The 12,571-nt window shown below is 42.3% G+C and overlaps 1 protein-coding gene across 1 annotated transcript in view; it reads left to right on the top strand.

The window, feature by feature from the left end:
• Positions 1–4,688: 4,688 nt before the first annotated feature.
• The window catches only part of KTN1 (kinectin 1), a gene marked incomplete at its 3' end in the record, with an annotated part of 55,906 nt that continues 48,023 nt past the window's right edge, over positions 4,689–12,571 (top strand). The window contains exons 1-4 of the mRNA XM_010176320.1: positions 4,689–5,211; positions 6,817–6,954; positions 9,393–9,560; positions 12,227–12,357. Coding sequence (XP_010174622.1) covers positions 4,689–5,211; positions 6,817–6,954; positions 9,393–9,560; positions 12,227–12,357 — 960 coding nt within the window. The remainder of the gene's footprint in view (positions 5,212–6,816; positions 6,955–9,392; positions 9,561–12,226; positions 12,358–12,571) is intronic.

Genomic DNA, 12,571 nt, shown 5'->3' with positions numbered 1-12,571 from the left:
TCCAGGGCAGTGTTAACTAGGAGAGGAAGTCAGGTGGAAGCAGTAAGACTGCACTGGAGTTCAGAAATAGTTATTTTCTGTGGCACGGGCTCCATTTAGGGGAGCAAAAGTGCAATTCTTTTGTTAAATGCAGGATGGGCACCGTAACTGAGTCTGCACACGGGCTGGGACAGTTGTGGTTTGTTCCCCTTTTTCAGAATGACTGAAGGGATGTTGTGAGTTCTTCAGTTTAAAAACAAGACAGGAGTGTGTCTGCAAGTGGAGAGCCTGGCAGGGATGCTGGGCTCTAAGAAATGTGCCCAATAAACGTCAGGTTAAATATCAAATATAGATGAAAGGTGAGTATTTAACCAAATACCTTGATATTTAGCTCCAGTCGCTGTGCTTGTTGTTGGCAGCATGAAGGGGTGTGTATGTGCAATTCCTACTGGGTGTGCCTTGCCTGGGGATTGCAGCTTTGGGTGGGTACCCAGCTAATGCAGCTGCGCAGGAGAAGTGTCCCAGGGAGGACTGCAAGTGGTAAAAGTCCCCTTGCAGCATTTCCAGGGGGCAGAAAAAGTGGTTTTGTGAGAGCGTCTCATGTTTCCATAGCTAACAGGAATGGGAGGAATGGTAAAACTAAATCCTGAGGAGCAGTTAAACTGATATGTAATGGTGTTTTAATGTAACACGCTTCCCTTCCCCCCTGGTTTAATAAAAGGAAGTTCTCTGTCCTGTTTCTCTTTGTATGACATAAGATTTTTTTTTTTTTCTCTATAGATTGATTCTGTTGTTTCCTAGTTGGCTTGTTAATGTAATAATTCAGTGTAAATCGGAACAGAGAAACTTTTTTAGTAATTGTAGATTGTTGGAGGACAACTGGAAACTGTGTGAGCCAAAACACTACCTGTTTACCCCATGACAAAGGTGCCACTTCATAAAGATATCTCGACAAAGGGTGGATGGTGAAGGATGTCATCTTATCATTCTAGATGCAAGCCAGCAGCAGTATCCTTCTAGAAGTGATTTTTAAATCATAGAATCACAGACTGGTTTGGGTTGGAAGGGACCTAAAGCTCATCCAGTTCCAACCCCCCTGCCATCAGCAGGGACACCTTCCACTAGACCAGGTTGCTCAAAGCCTCATCCAACCTGGCCTTCAACACTTCTAGGGAGGAGCAGCCACAGCTTCTCTGGCCAACCTGGGACACTGTCTGACCACCCTCACAGTGAAGAACTTCTTCCTAATATCTAATCTAAACCTCCCCTCTTTCAGCTTAAACCCATTTCCCCTTGTTCTGTCATTAATTGCCCTTATGAAAAGTCCCTCCCCATCTTTCTTGTAGGCCCTTGCTCACGCTGGGCTGAGATGTGTGATTAGAGTATAACCATCAGAGCAGAGCTCGTTTGCCATTGCTGGGTGTACTTTATTCTAGCTGTATTCTGAGGCTTTCACTTGTTTTTATTTTCCTTTTTTGAACCCTGTTTCCATGTGAAAGGCTGGATTTGTGTATGTGAAATTCCCCACTGGACTCCAGAGATAAATCCGGGTGCCTCCGATCTCCGTGCTTGGGGTGGAAGCGTTCGTTTGGCTCAGGCTCCACTTCTCCCTGATGGGTGCCAGGAGGACAGGAGCAGCAATTGAGTCTGAGACCCTGAAACCCAGCGTTGCAATGCCGTGCTCTGGATCCAGCGTAGGGAGCAAATGATCCCGTTCCACAAGGTGGGGAGAGCACAGGGAGGGCAGAGCAGGGCGGTGGATGGAGGCTTGGCAGAGCTCGTGGTGCTTGGCCAGCTCTGAGATCAGAGCTCATCCTGTCCAGTACATATTCCCTGCTCAGACTAGCTGTTATAATTATGTATTTATGTCTCCTCTTGAAAGCAGCTGAAGCTTTTAAATGTGGCTAGCCTCTCTGGTCTCAAAGCAACAATCATTCTCTGCTTATACTTGGTCATGCCTTGACCATCACATCTTTTGATAAACAGTGCCTGGAACTTTTACAACATGTGGTTGGTTTTTTTTTATTATTATTATTAATTTTTTTTGAGTGTGTGATTTGAATCCTGAGCATCTGGTGTTGGGTGCTGGGAAATGTGTGTAGGGATGGCTGCAGGGTGTGATCATCCTGACTTGGCTGAAGCAATCAGATGAATTTAGGGCCAGCTGTGTGCTTGTGTATTGCCAAGGCAGAGGGTGGGTTGTTCTGGGCATTTTGTGGTTAGGTATTGTAATTGTTGCAGTAATGTATTGTAATGATCAACTTAATTACACTTGTGAAAAATCTGCTTAATTACATATTTACTTTGGGGATTAGCTTCTCCTTTAAGCATTCAATATTGACTTTGGCTGAGACAAATTTTCAAAATCTGCTTCCTTCAAGAGGTGAGTAATGTTAAGTCACTTAGTGCAGGAAGCTGGTTTTATCAAGTAGCTGTAACTTATAATTTTGAAAGTTCCAGCTTAGTTTCTAGCATCTGTGCTTTTTCTTCCCAAAAGACAAGCTTTTCCTCCCATCTCTCTCAGCCCTTCTGAAACTTTCTGTGCTGGATATAATTATAGACCCAAGCCTTTTTGGTAAGCTGTGTGCACACAGAAAATAACTACAAACTGGGAGGAGACTTAATGTTGAGACAACTGATGAATAATTAGTCTATTGAAATGTTAGTCTTTTATTTGGATAACTTAATAGCCAAATTAGAGTTCCTACTCCTTGCTTTCTGTGCTGCTCAATGCACTGTACAAATATGTTATCACACTGAGTCCTCTCTGTCCAGAAACTGTTACATATAACAGCTCGTCCCTCTTGAGCCAGAGCCAGGCTCCAAACCAAGCTCTTGCCAGTGTGGCAGGATGGCAAACCAGTTTACAATAGCAGCTTCCAGCATAGCTGGGAGTTGAGATAGAGCAACCTTAAATGTAATATTGTCAGGTATTGAAAGAGTAATCCTTTGTCTGCCCAGAAGCAAGGAGAGCCTGTCCTTTCCCTGCACCACCACCTTCTATGTGGACTTCATTCTCTGTGCCCTTAGTAGGCACTTTTATTTTCTTTTTCTAAGTGGCAGTGGAAATACTCCAAGTGATACTGTTTTAAGGTGTGGAACAGTTTCTCCTACTCTTTTAGAGTCATCTTGCTTATATGAAAGAGAGTAGGTCTAGATTAGATATTAGGAAGAAGTTCTTCACTGTGAGGGTGGTCAGACACTGGAACAGGTTGGCCAGAGAAGCTGTGGCTGCTCCTCCCTGGAAGTGTTCAAGGCCAGGCTGGATGAGGCTTTGAGCAACCTGGTCTAGTGGAAGGTGTCCCTGCTGATGGCAGGGGGGTTGGGACGAGATAATCTTTCAGGTCCCTTCCAACCCAAACCATTCTGGGATTCTATATCTGAACCTTTATGAAATAATTGTCCTCAACTTGGTTGTGCTCGGAGTCACTGATGGTACAAGCTTCCCCAAGTGTTGTTGGGGACCTTTACACGTGTTTGGGGGATGCTGTAGTTGAGCAGTGGCTGCAGAGAAGGTGACAAAGATTATGGGAGACACAACCTGGGTTTGACCCCTTGCCCTTCATTCCTAAGAGGTTTCCCAAGGGACAGTTGAGTTAAAGACTTATGTAAAGGAAAATGTAGCTGAAGCACGTGCTTTCCACAGTGGCTTTTAAACTGGGTTGGTGAATCGGGAATTGTGCTTCCTTAATTACAGTTTTGATTGTGGTTTTTTTTTTCAATGGTTGGTGCTCTGGTGCTTTTTTTTTTCCTTGTAAGAAACAGACTGGAGAGGATTTGGATTCTTCATACAAAAATCCAGGTCTGTTTGTAGTGATCAGTTGTGAAATGGGAAAATCTGGCTTATCTTGTCCCCAAAGTTAAGTTTTTATCTTCATTCTGACTTTTTAACTCTGTGGTTCCTGCTTTTAAAAAAAAAATAAAAAAAATTGTGGTGTAAGTAGTGTTTTCAGCAAATTATCTTGGAGTCATCTGGTCTGTTAGTGCCCTGGAAGTTGTACACTGTTACATGCACAAAATAAGTAACAGATCTCCCCGTGTTCCTATAAATGTGTGTGGCATTTTAATGAGTGTAAAGATAGGTTTTAGACTTCAAAAAGCAGTTTTGAAAATACCTGATTCTTTATGGTTGACTAAAAATTTAGGACTCTCTCCCTTTTTCCCCTCATTCCACTTATGAAACTGTCGTAAATCTGGGAACAAAAGGAAGTTGAAGTTTAACTCTGACTTGCCAAGATAAAAATCTTAATTTGTTATGTTTGATTTACAGCAAAAAAAAAAAGATGTTGCTCTGCATGTACTGGTCCTTATTTCCCAGCCTCTGAAAGTGCTGTCTCATGTATTTCTGAATTCAAAAGCTTTAACTTTATGAAATTCACTTAGGAAGAGAGAATGAGAAATATAAAAAGTAAGGAAAGAGGAGAACTGCTCTCTTCCAAGATAATCAGTCTTGCAAACTGTCATTCCTTCTTATCCTGGTTAACAACTTTGAACCAAGTGGTAAATGACTCCAGAAGCTGTTCCATGATTGATAGTTTGGTGATTTTTATTAAAAGCTATTTTAAGGCTTCTCTAAAACAATGACAAAGCTTCTTTTATTATTATAATTCATGGGGGAACTAATAATGAGGAAAACCTGTTCAAAACTCTAATTTTTTTTTTTCTTTTTCCCCTTATAGGTTTTTTAAATATCACTAAGGAGAAGCACAATGGAGTTTTACGAGTCTACCTACTTTATCATCCTCGTTCCTTCTGTGGTTATTACAGTCATCTTCCTCTTTTTCTGGCTTTTCATGAAAGAAACTTTATATGATGAAGTTCTTGCAAAACAGAAAAGGGACCTAAAGTTTCCACCTACCAAGACTGATAAAAAGAAAATGGAGAAGAAGAAGAACAAGAAGAAAGAAGCTCAGAACGGGAACATCCATGAGTCTGACTCTGAAAGTACACCTCGGGACTTTAAGCTCTCTGATGCCCTGAGTACGAATGAAGAGCCCGTCACTCCTGTTCCCTTGAGCGTGACCGAAGCATCTACCAGCGTTCGAGAACGGAAGAAGAAGGAGAAGAAACATAAGGCTGTTCAAGATGATCATGTAGCTAAGGAGTCAGAAGGATCCAAGTCTTCAGGCAAGAAAGTAGAACCAGTCCCTGTTACAAAACAGCCCAGTCCACCATCTGAATCAGCAGCATCTAAGAAGAAGCCTGGGCAGAAGAAGCAGAAAAATGGAATGGGTATCTGATGTTGCATATGCTTCTTGCACAGAACGCCAAAACAGTGTTCTGCTTTTTTGCAAGGCCACAGAGTGTCTCTCTCACAACAGTTCTCTGATCTCTATGGGGGCAAAGCTCACTTCTAACCTTTCCCTTTTAACAAGCTATTGCATTTTTCTCCCTTTTTTTTTTTCATCTGGCAGCGATGCTCTGCTTTTCCTCCTCCCATCCTTGCTTTCTTCTAATAGAGATTGTTGAGTGAAGCAGAGGAGCTTGTATCTCAGCTTTTCTCTCTAGTCTGGCTACTTTGCTCTCAAGCTGTCAAAATTTTGATTACGTGAAAGAAGTCCTTAGATGTTTGCTGTGTGCACTCTGATGTCAAGCTATGAAAAAAGTGGAGTCCTAAGAGTGGTTGCTCTGATAAGGGAGGGCATCTAGGGAGACTTCATAGCAAACTGAGCAAAACAAATCACAGTGTAAGTGCAGGATTAATGTGCAAAGAGGTGTTTTGTGGCTGATTCGTGGGAAGAAGTGCTTGCAGCTGCTTCCCACCTGCTACACCTCTAGAATTGAATGGAACTGATGCTAAAAGAAAAGCGGTCCAACCATTGTAACTGAAACATCCAACCTAGAACAGAATGAAAACTGTAGTCAGGATCATCTGTGACCGTCTTGACCATATCCTCAGCAGAAGTCAATGTGTCTCAGTGTGGTTGTCTTGACTATGAATAGAAGTTAAAGAATAAAAATACCCCATTTCAGAAATAAGTGAAAACCAAGGTATTTGCAGATCACCCCTTTGAGATGTAGGCATAACAAGTTTGCTACAGGGAGTGAGGAAAAAGAATGACATTGCTGCTTGATGTGGTGGATTTTTTTTTTCTTTTTCTGAAAAAAGGGAGAAACAAAGACCCACTCACTACCAGAAAAAAAAAAAATCAAATCTTGTTTGTGGGTGTTCTCTGAAAATCTCTGTGGCATGGTTAAAATGTGGTCTGCAAGCACTGTTCTGAGGGCAGCCACAACTAACTCTTATCCTTGATTACAGGAGCTAACACCATAACCCTGTACTGTGTGTGTCAGCTCTGACAAGAATATTATATAGCACAGGCTGTCCAAAAAGATAAACGTTTTCTCACTAGAAACAACTTCTAAAAAGAACAGTTCCTTAATGTGAAACACTTATTTTCTGCTTCTCACAGTCCCAGTACCTACTGGGGGGGTTTGGTGTGTGTGTGTGTGTGTAAAATACCCAAATGGGTTGGTGGAGGCTGATATGGGTAACCTGCGCTGTCTGCTCTGTCACAGTGAAACCTGGGTTGGATTTGTTAGTTACTTGCATTGCTGTATGTTCTGCTTGCAGATAAGATTCCTGTCTGACAATACTCTAGGTGCTGTGGCTTTTGATTCTACTAAACCTTTCTATTGCTTTGGGGTCTCATCTGATAAGGGAAGTGCATGTGTTTATGTGTATGTGTGTATATAGATGGGTAACTTAATGTTCTGATGTAAAATACATGGGTTTCTCTCTTCTTGGGGGTGAACTTCAGTGATTATTACAGATCTGCTGAGTTAAAAGTGATGAGAATATACAGAGGAGCATATTGTCTTAATTGTCTGTTACAGATGATCAAGAAACTAAGACTGATTCTGTTTTACCTCCTGCCAAAAAGCAAGAGCCAGTGCTCATCCATCAGGAGATAAAGCAAGAAAATGTGTCGGGAAAGAAGAAAGTCTCTGCAAAGAAGCAGAAAGTTGATAATGGTGAGAATACAGTCTGTGACTCGGTTCACATAAACCTGACTGTTGAACCTTTTTGTGATCCATAATTTAGTTTCTGTTCCTTTGGAAAATAAACTTGTAGAAGAATAACTCTGAATTTGGAAAAGCAGGAATTCCAGGTAGGAAAGATTGTGCAGCTTGAGATACTGTTATATTTTATGATCTGGTAACTGTCATCCACTGAACATGGAGTGATGTGAACTTTTCTGAGCTCTTTTGGATCCAAACATCCACACTTGAATTGAGGAGTACTGTGTTGACTTAGAGTATAAGCTGAGCAGGCTCTGAGTTGCTCTGAGCAAGGCATGTCTGGAACTGCTGCAGTCATCTGCCCCAAAGAAGACTGCAGGTTTTTTAGCCAGTCGCTTTGACCGCGTTCCTCTCTGATTGTCCTTTTGTTAGCTAGCTATTGCTCCAACATAAACTGCTCATCTTTGCTGTCAAGGCCTTTACTGTTTGTCATCCCTCATCCTCTGCCAAGATGTGGTTTCTTGTCTCCTCTTGGCTCAGTGTTTGTTTTTTTACAATGAGTGCCATTGTGTCTGTGGTGCGTGACTATGAAGTTCTGTGAGGCCACCTTGTTAGCTTCTCAAAACTATGCTTTACTGGGACAACTATGAAGAGGTTGGCGGCTGGTGGACTGCTCCTGGAGTAGACAGTGTCAGTCTCTGTTCCCTTCATGCTTTGAGCAGATCAACAGGGTCCAGATCACTTGTGGGCCCTGGTCAGACCAGGGTGGGGTTCCAAGTGGTCTAGGGTTCCTGTATGTTATAACAACTGAAAACCTTTCAAATTATTCCTGAAAGGAACCTACTGATGGGGAACCCAGTGTGTGATTTGCCTTTTATGGGTATTCTTGTGCTTTTCCTGATGCATCTGTTGCCCTTTCTTGATACACCACTTTATGGATCGCAGACTTGTCTGTATGTGGCTAATGCTCAAATAAGTGTCAGTACCAGCTCAGCCAGGATTAAAGCTAAGCTGTCAGTGTTAGGCAGAAATAGCTCATGCATTATTTGAATAGAAGCTCTTTTCTTTTAAAGCCACCTCTTGAAAATGACAGAGCAAAAATTAGCTGTGGTGGGTGTCCAGATTAGCCAAGACAGTACTATGGGGTTTTCAGCTGTTACTGACACTGTGAAATGTCTCATTGATACTAAAGAGATTTGGAAAGGAGGGGAAGTTAATAAGGAGGGAAAGGGAAAAGGTGAGGATGGTAACTGGATTAGGTGGTGGATATTTCTGCTAGAGGAGAGCTCTCCTCGCTTCTCAGCTTGCAGTGTACCTACAGATGTTTGTGGGCTGCTTAAGTGGAAAGACACTCTTAACAGGTGACACAGAAGGTCCATAAGCCTATTTTGCTCCTTAAACGCAGCAGCAATACAAAAGTGTTTTCTAACCAGGTCTCTGGCAGCCAGGAATGCATATTTGTCTTGCACTGATGCCAGGAACCTTGCATCCCACCCAGTTCTTCTCTCTGGTCTACTGCATGGCATCTGTTGTCCGTCAGCCCTTCAGTGTGGGCTGGCGGGGTCAGTGAGCTTTCCTACTGTGACACATCTCCGTTCATAGTGTCTTATGTCCTACAGGCAGTGTGGACCAGCAGCTCAGGCCCTGGGCAAACAGCAAAACCAGCTCTGTTGCTGGCTGTATGTTGTTCCTGGTCTTGCTTTTCCTCTTCCCACCCCTGCTTTTAACTCAGCAGCACAGACTGAAAAGCTCTTGGGACAGAGACTGATCCTCAGCCACATTTATACAGTGCTGTGTGAATAGAGAGACCTGAGGTCGGTCAGGACCTCTGGGTACCTCTCTGAATATGAATGATGCCTGAAGCCTGCTCTGACAGATGAGATATCTTCATTAAGTGCAGTTGAGTCTGCATATGAAATAAGCTTGATTGTTCTCCCTAGTGCATGCTCTGCCTAAATGGTTTAGTTCACTGGTGATGTCATCTGGGTGAAAATGCTGGCAGTAAGGCACCAGCTTTTAACAGAACAGGGACAAAAGACTTTACTGTGCTCATGCTTCAGGGATGCTGAATGATTTCATACGCAGCCACAAGTAAACCAGTCTCATTGATGCTATATGCAACTTTCTCATTAGAGTGAAATGAAAAGTGAAAATCAAAAAGTTCTTCTCTGCTACTTGTTAAAATGCTAAAAGGCAGTTTTGGAAATAAAATTTTAATTGAAACTATGGAATTACTATGCATTCGAGACCTTTATTTAATGAACTTACCTGAAGAGCTTTAATGAGTTCAGGATAATGTGAAGAATAATAGAAATAGAAAGTATAACTAACTAACTGTTGAGGTTAGAGGTGCTTTAATCCAACTCTGTAATATGTTATTCACCTCTTCTAAAAATGTTGATGCTAATTATTACAAAGCTTTAACCCATCCCATGGACTTCTGATTACAGTTTTGGTGGATGAACCTCTTATTCAAGCAACTACTTATATTCCTTTGATGGATAATTCTGATGCTGGCACTTTGGAAAAGCAAGAAGTGGTTGAAGTAGCAAAACAAAATGTGAACGAGGGGATCCAGAAGAGCAGTGTCAAGAAACCGAAGAATGAAACAGATAAAGGTAAGAAACTGATGATGCAAGCTTTGTCTGGCACAGCCTGCCTGCAAACCTGGACAGGGAAAGCATGCTGTGTGTTTGGGGAAGGGGATTATCTCTTATTTACTAGGAAGAAGTGATTTGAGGAAAACATTTGTGGCTGCAGGACACTGTCGTCTCTTATCTGTGCTCATTTCTCCCCTGTCTTTGGCACTGTTGAAAGGGTTTTGTGCCATCTGAATCCTTTTAATGCTGACTGTAGGCTTTTGTGTCCTCACAGTGATCAAATGGGTGATCACAGACCACACAGATGCATATGAGCTAGTTTTACAGTAGATAGTTAAGGCACTGCTAACAGTGATGGACTCTGGAGCTTTCAGCATGGGCTGTTGGAGTCTGTTTGAGGCTGGGAATGCAGCTCTATCTAGGGCTGTCCATGGACCTAGCTTCGGCTGATCAGCCAGTGTCTATCTCTGACATAGAGTTACCTGAAGCAAATTGCTGGTGGAGATAGTCTGACCATTTCCAGCAAGACTTTGAATTTTCCTTTGAGTGCAGATGGAATTAGTAGGGACAGGGAAGCTTCTTTTGTGCTCTCCCGTGGAGGCCTGGTGTGATTCATGAGCATTGTGTCTCACATCAGACTTTAAATAGGCCACTGACCTGCACTAAGCATGCCAAACTTAAGGAGCCATGAGGTGATACCCTCAAATTTGTGGGCAGCTAGAGAGAAGAAGCCAAGAGACTGAGCAGTGACTCTCTGCTCAGGTTTGTGCAGAGGGCTGGCTTTCCAACGTTGTCTGCCTGGTCACTCATCACACTCTTTGAAACCTCTCTTTTTAAACTTGTCTTCTAAAATGCCCACTTGAAAGCTTCCTGGCAGCTCTTTGTGGTACCTAGATTGGATTCCCAATTGCCTGAGGCTCCCCTTGTGCTTTGAGCTCAGTGGCTGCATATTAGAATCATAGTGGTTGGAAAAGACCTCTAAGATCATCGAGCCCAACCATTAACCTATTGCTGCCAATCCCATCTCTAAACCATGTCCCTAAGCACCTCATCTACCCGTCTGTTAAATACCACCAGGGATGGTGACTCCAGCACTTCCCTGGGCAGCCTGTTCCAATGTTTGACAACCCTTTCTGTGAAGAAATTTTTCCTAATATCCAATCTAACCCCCCCTGGCACAACTTGTAGCTATTTCCTCTTATTCTGTTACTTGGGAGAAGAGACCAACACCCACCTGTCTACAACCTCCCTTCAGGTAGTTGTAGAGAGTGATAAGGTCTCCCCTCAGCCTCCTTTTCTCCAGACTAAACAATCCCAGAACTGCCCTGCATCAAAGCCTCTCACATGCACCCATCCCTTCTCCTTTCCTTTGCAAGCTGTAACCTTCTCTATGAGCTCCTAATTCTTATGTGTCACCTGGGATTTGCCTTCCCAATATAGAAATCTTCCTCTGTTCTAATTGTAAGCTTCTTGGATGCAAGGGCAAGGTCTTCTTGTCTTCAGGGAGCACAGGGCTCAGGCTGGTCCACACCAAGCTGCTCTAGACTGCTGGCTAACTGTACTGTGGTCTCGGGATTTTGGCTTATTCTTGGTAACAGCATCATTGATGATGTCAGTGCAGCAATGATGTGATCTGAAGACTGTGACCAAGACTATGTTGTATTTAGGACTAGAAGAGAGTGTGCTAGAACTTCTCAGTGCTTGCCCCCACCTCCCTGGGCTCTGTTACTCAGTAATTTGTTTTTATGCTTGGTAATTCTTCTTATCACCAGCACTTTTTTTTGTTCTTCATTACTTTTTCAAACTCTGGAGACGTTTGGGTTTGGTGTGTAGCTTGATCTCAATGGCACTTTTACTACCTGTGGTGGGAAACTTGGATGGCTCTCTGTGAGTTTTGGGACATTTTCTGAACCAAGCATCACTTTTAAGCTTTTCCTTTTCCCCTTCTTCAATCTCTTCACATACTTTTGTGCATTGGTGAGTATTTGACAGAGATAACTGGATGCCTTGGTCTAATGCTTCCATTTACTTAAGTTAGAGGGCCACCTAATGACCTACATATGTGCAGCCTAGTTTTTAGGAACAATTTTTTTTGTTCCTGTAAGGGCATAGTTGAGTTGAATTGTGTTTCTTTGTGTTTGGTTTTTTTTTTAACATTTACTGATTTATCTTCCTACTGCTGAACTCCTTCTGGAGCAGTTAACTTCCAAGCTGAGACTGATGGAATATTTTTCTCGTTTCTGTATATTGTAATTAGAAATTTTGCTAGTTCTGAAACTTGTCATTTGGATATTGCTTGTAGAACCAGGCTGTGCTTTAAATTGAGAGCTCAGTTTAAATTACTCTTATAATAGACTAGAAAGGACTCTTCAAGTTTTCACATTCATGCTATTTTTTCCCCTAAAATCTGTTATGCTTTTGTCTTCTTGCTAGCAACACTATAAATGTTACCAACTGTACAAACAAAGTGGTGGGTTTTTTCCTAAAACAGTTAGCTGGCAGATTGTTATCAGATTTAAATCAGAGATATGTTGTTTTTGTTGAATGTTCATGACCTCTTCTTGGCATTTCGGATTGAAATGAAATATAATGCATAATGATACCTCATCAAATGCTGTTTTGAGGCAGAATAAATCATTCTGTATGGAGACTAAAGTAAATATATCCTCTGTTCTGTGTTGCAGAGAATGCTGAAGTAAAATTTAGAGACTTTATAATGGCCATGAAGAACATGATCTTCACTGAAGACGAGGCTCGTTGCATAGTGGAGGTGTTAAAGGCAAAATCCAGTGCAATTCACAATATCTTGCAAAAGGTGAGTGGCTGTCAGTTTGCAGGGGGGAGGGAAGACTATTAAATCAGCAGAAATAGCAAGAGATGCTGTCAAATTAGCTGTGTCAATGTCCTGTTGTGATTTCCGCATTCTGTCTTTGGAAGACTCTTTCCAGCTGGTCTGTGCTTGCTTTGCATGCAGAAAGCAGTTGTCAGATGTCTGTGTGCTGCCATCTGCCATCCCATGGGCTGGCTAG

The sequence above is a fragment of the Antrostomus carolinensis genome, unplaced genomic scaffold (assembly GCF_000700745.2).
Source record: "Antrostomus carolinensis isolate BGI_N321 unplaced genomic scaffold, ASM70074v2 scaffold15179, whole genome shotgun sequence".
NCBI classification, from domain to species: Eukaryota; Metazoa; Chordata; class Aves; order Caprimulgiformes; family Caprimulgidae; genus Antrostomus; species Antrostomus carolinensis.
The sequence above is the reverse complement of the archived record's forward strand: the minus strand, read 5'-3'. Positions and strand labels throughout refer to the sequence as shown.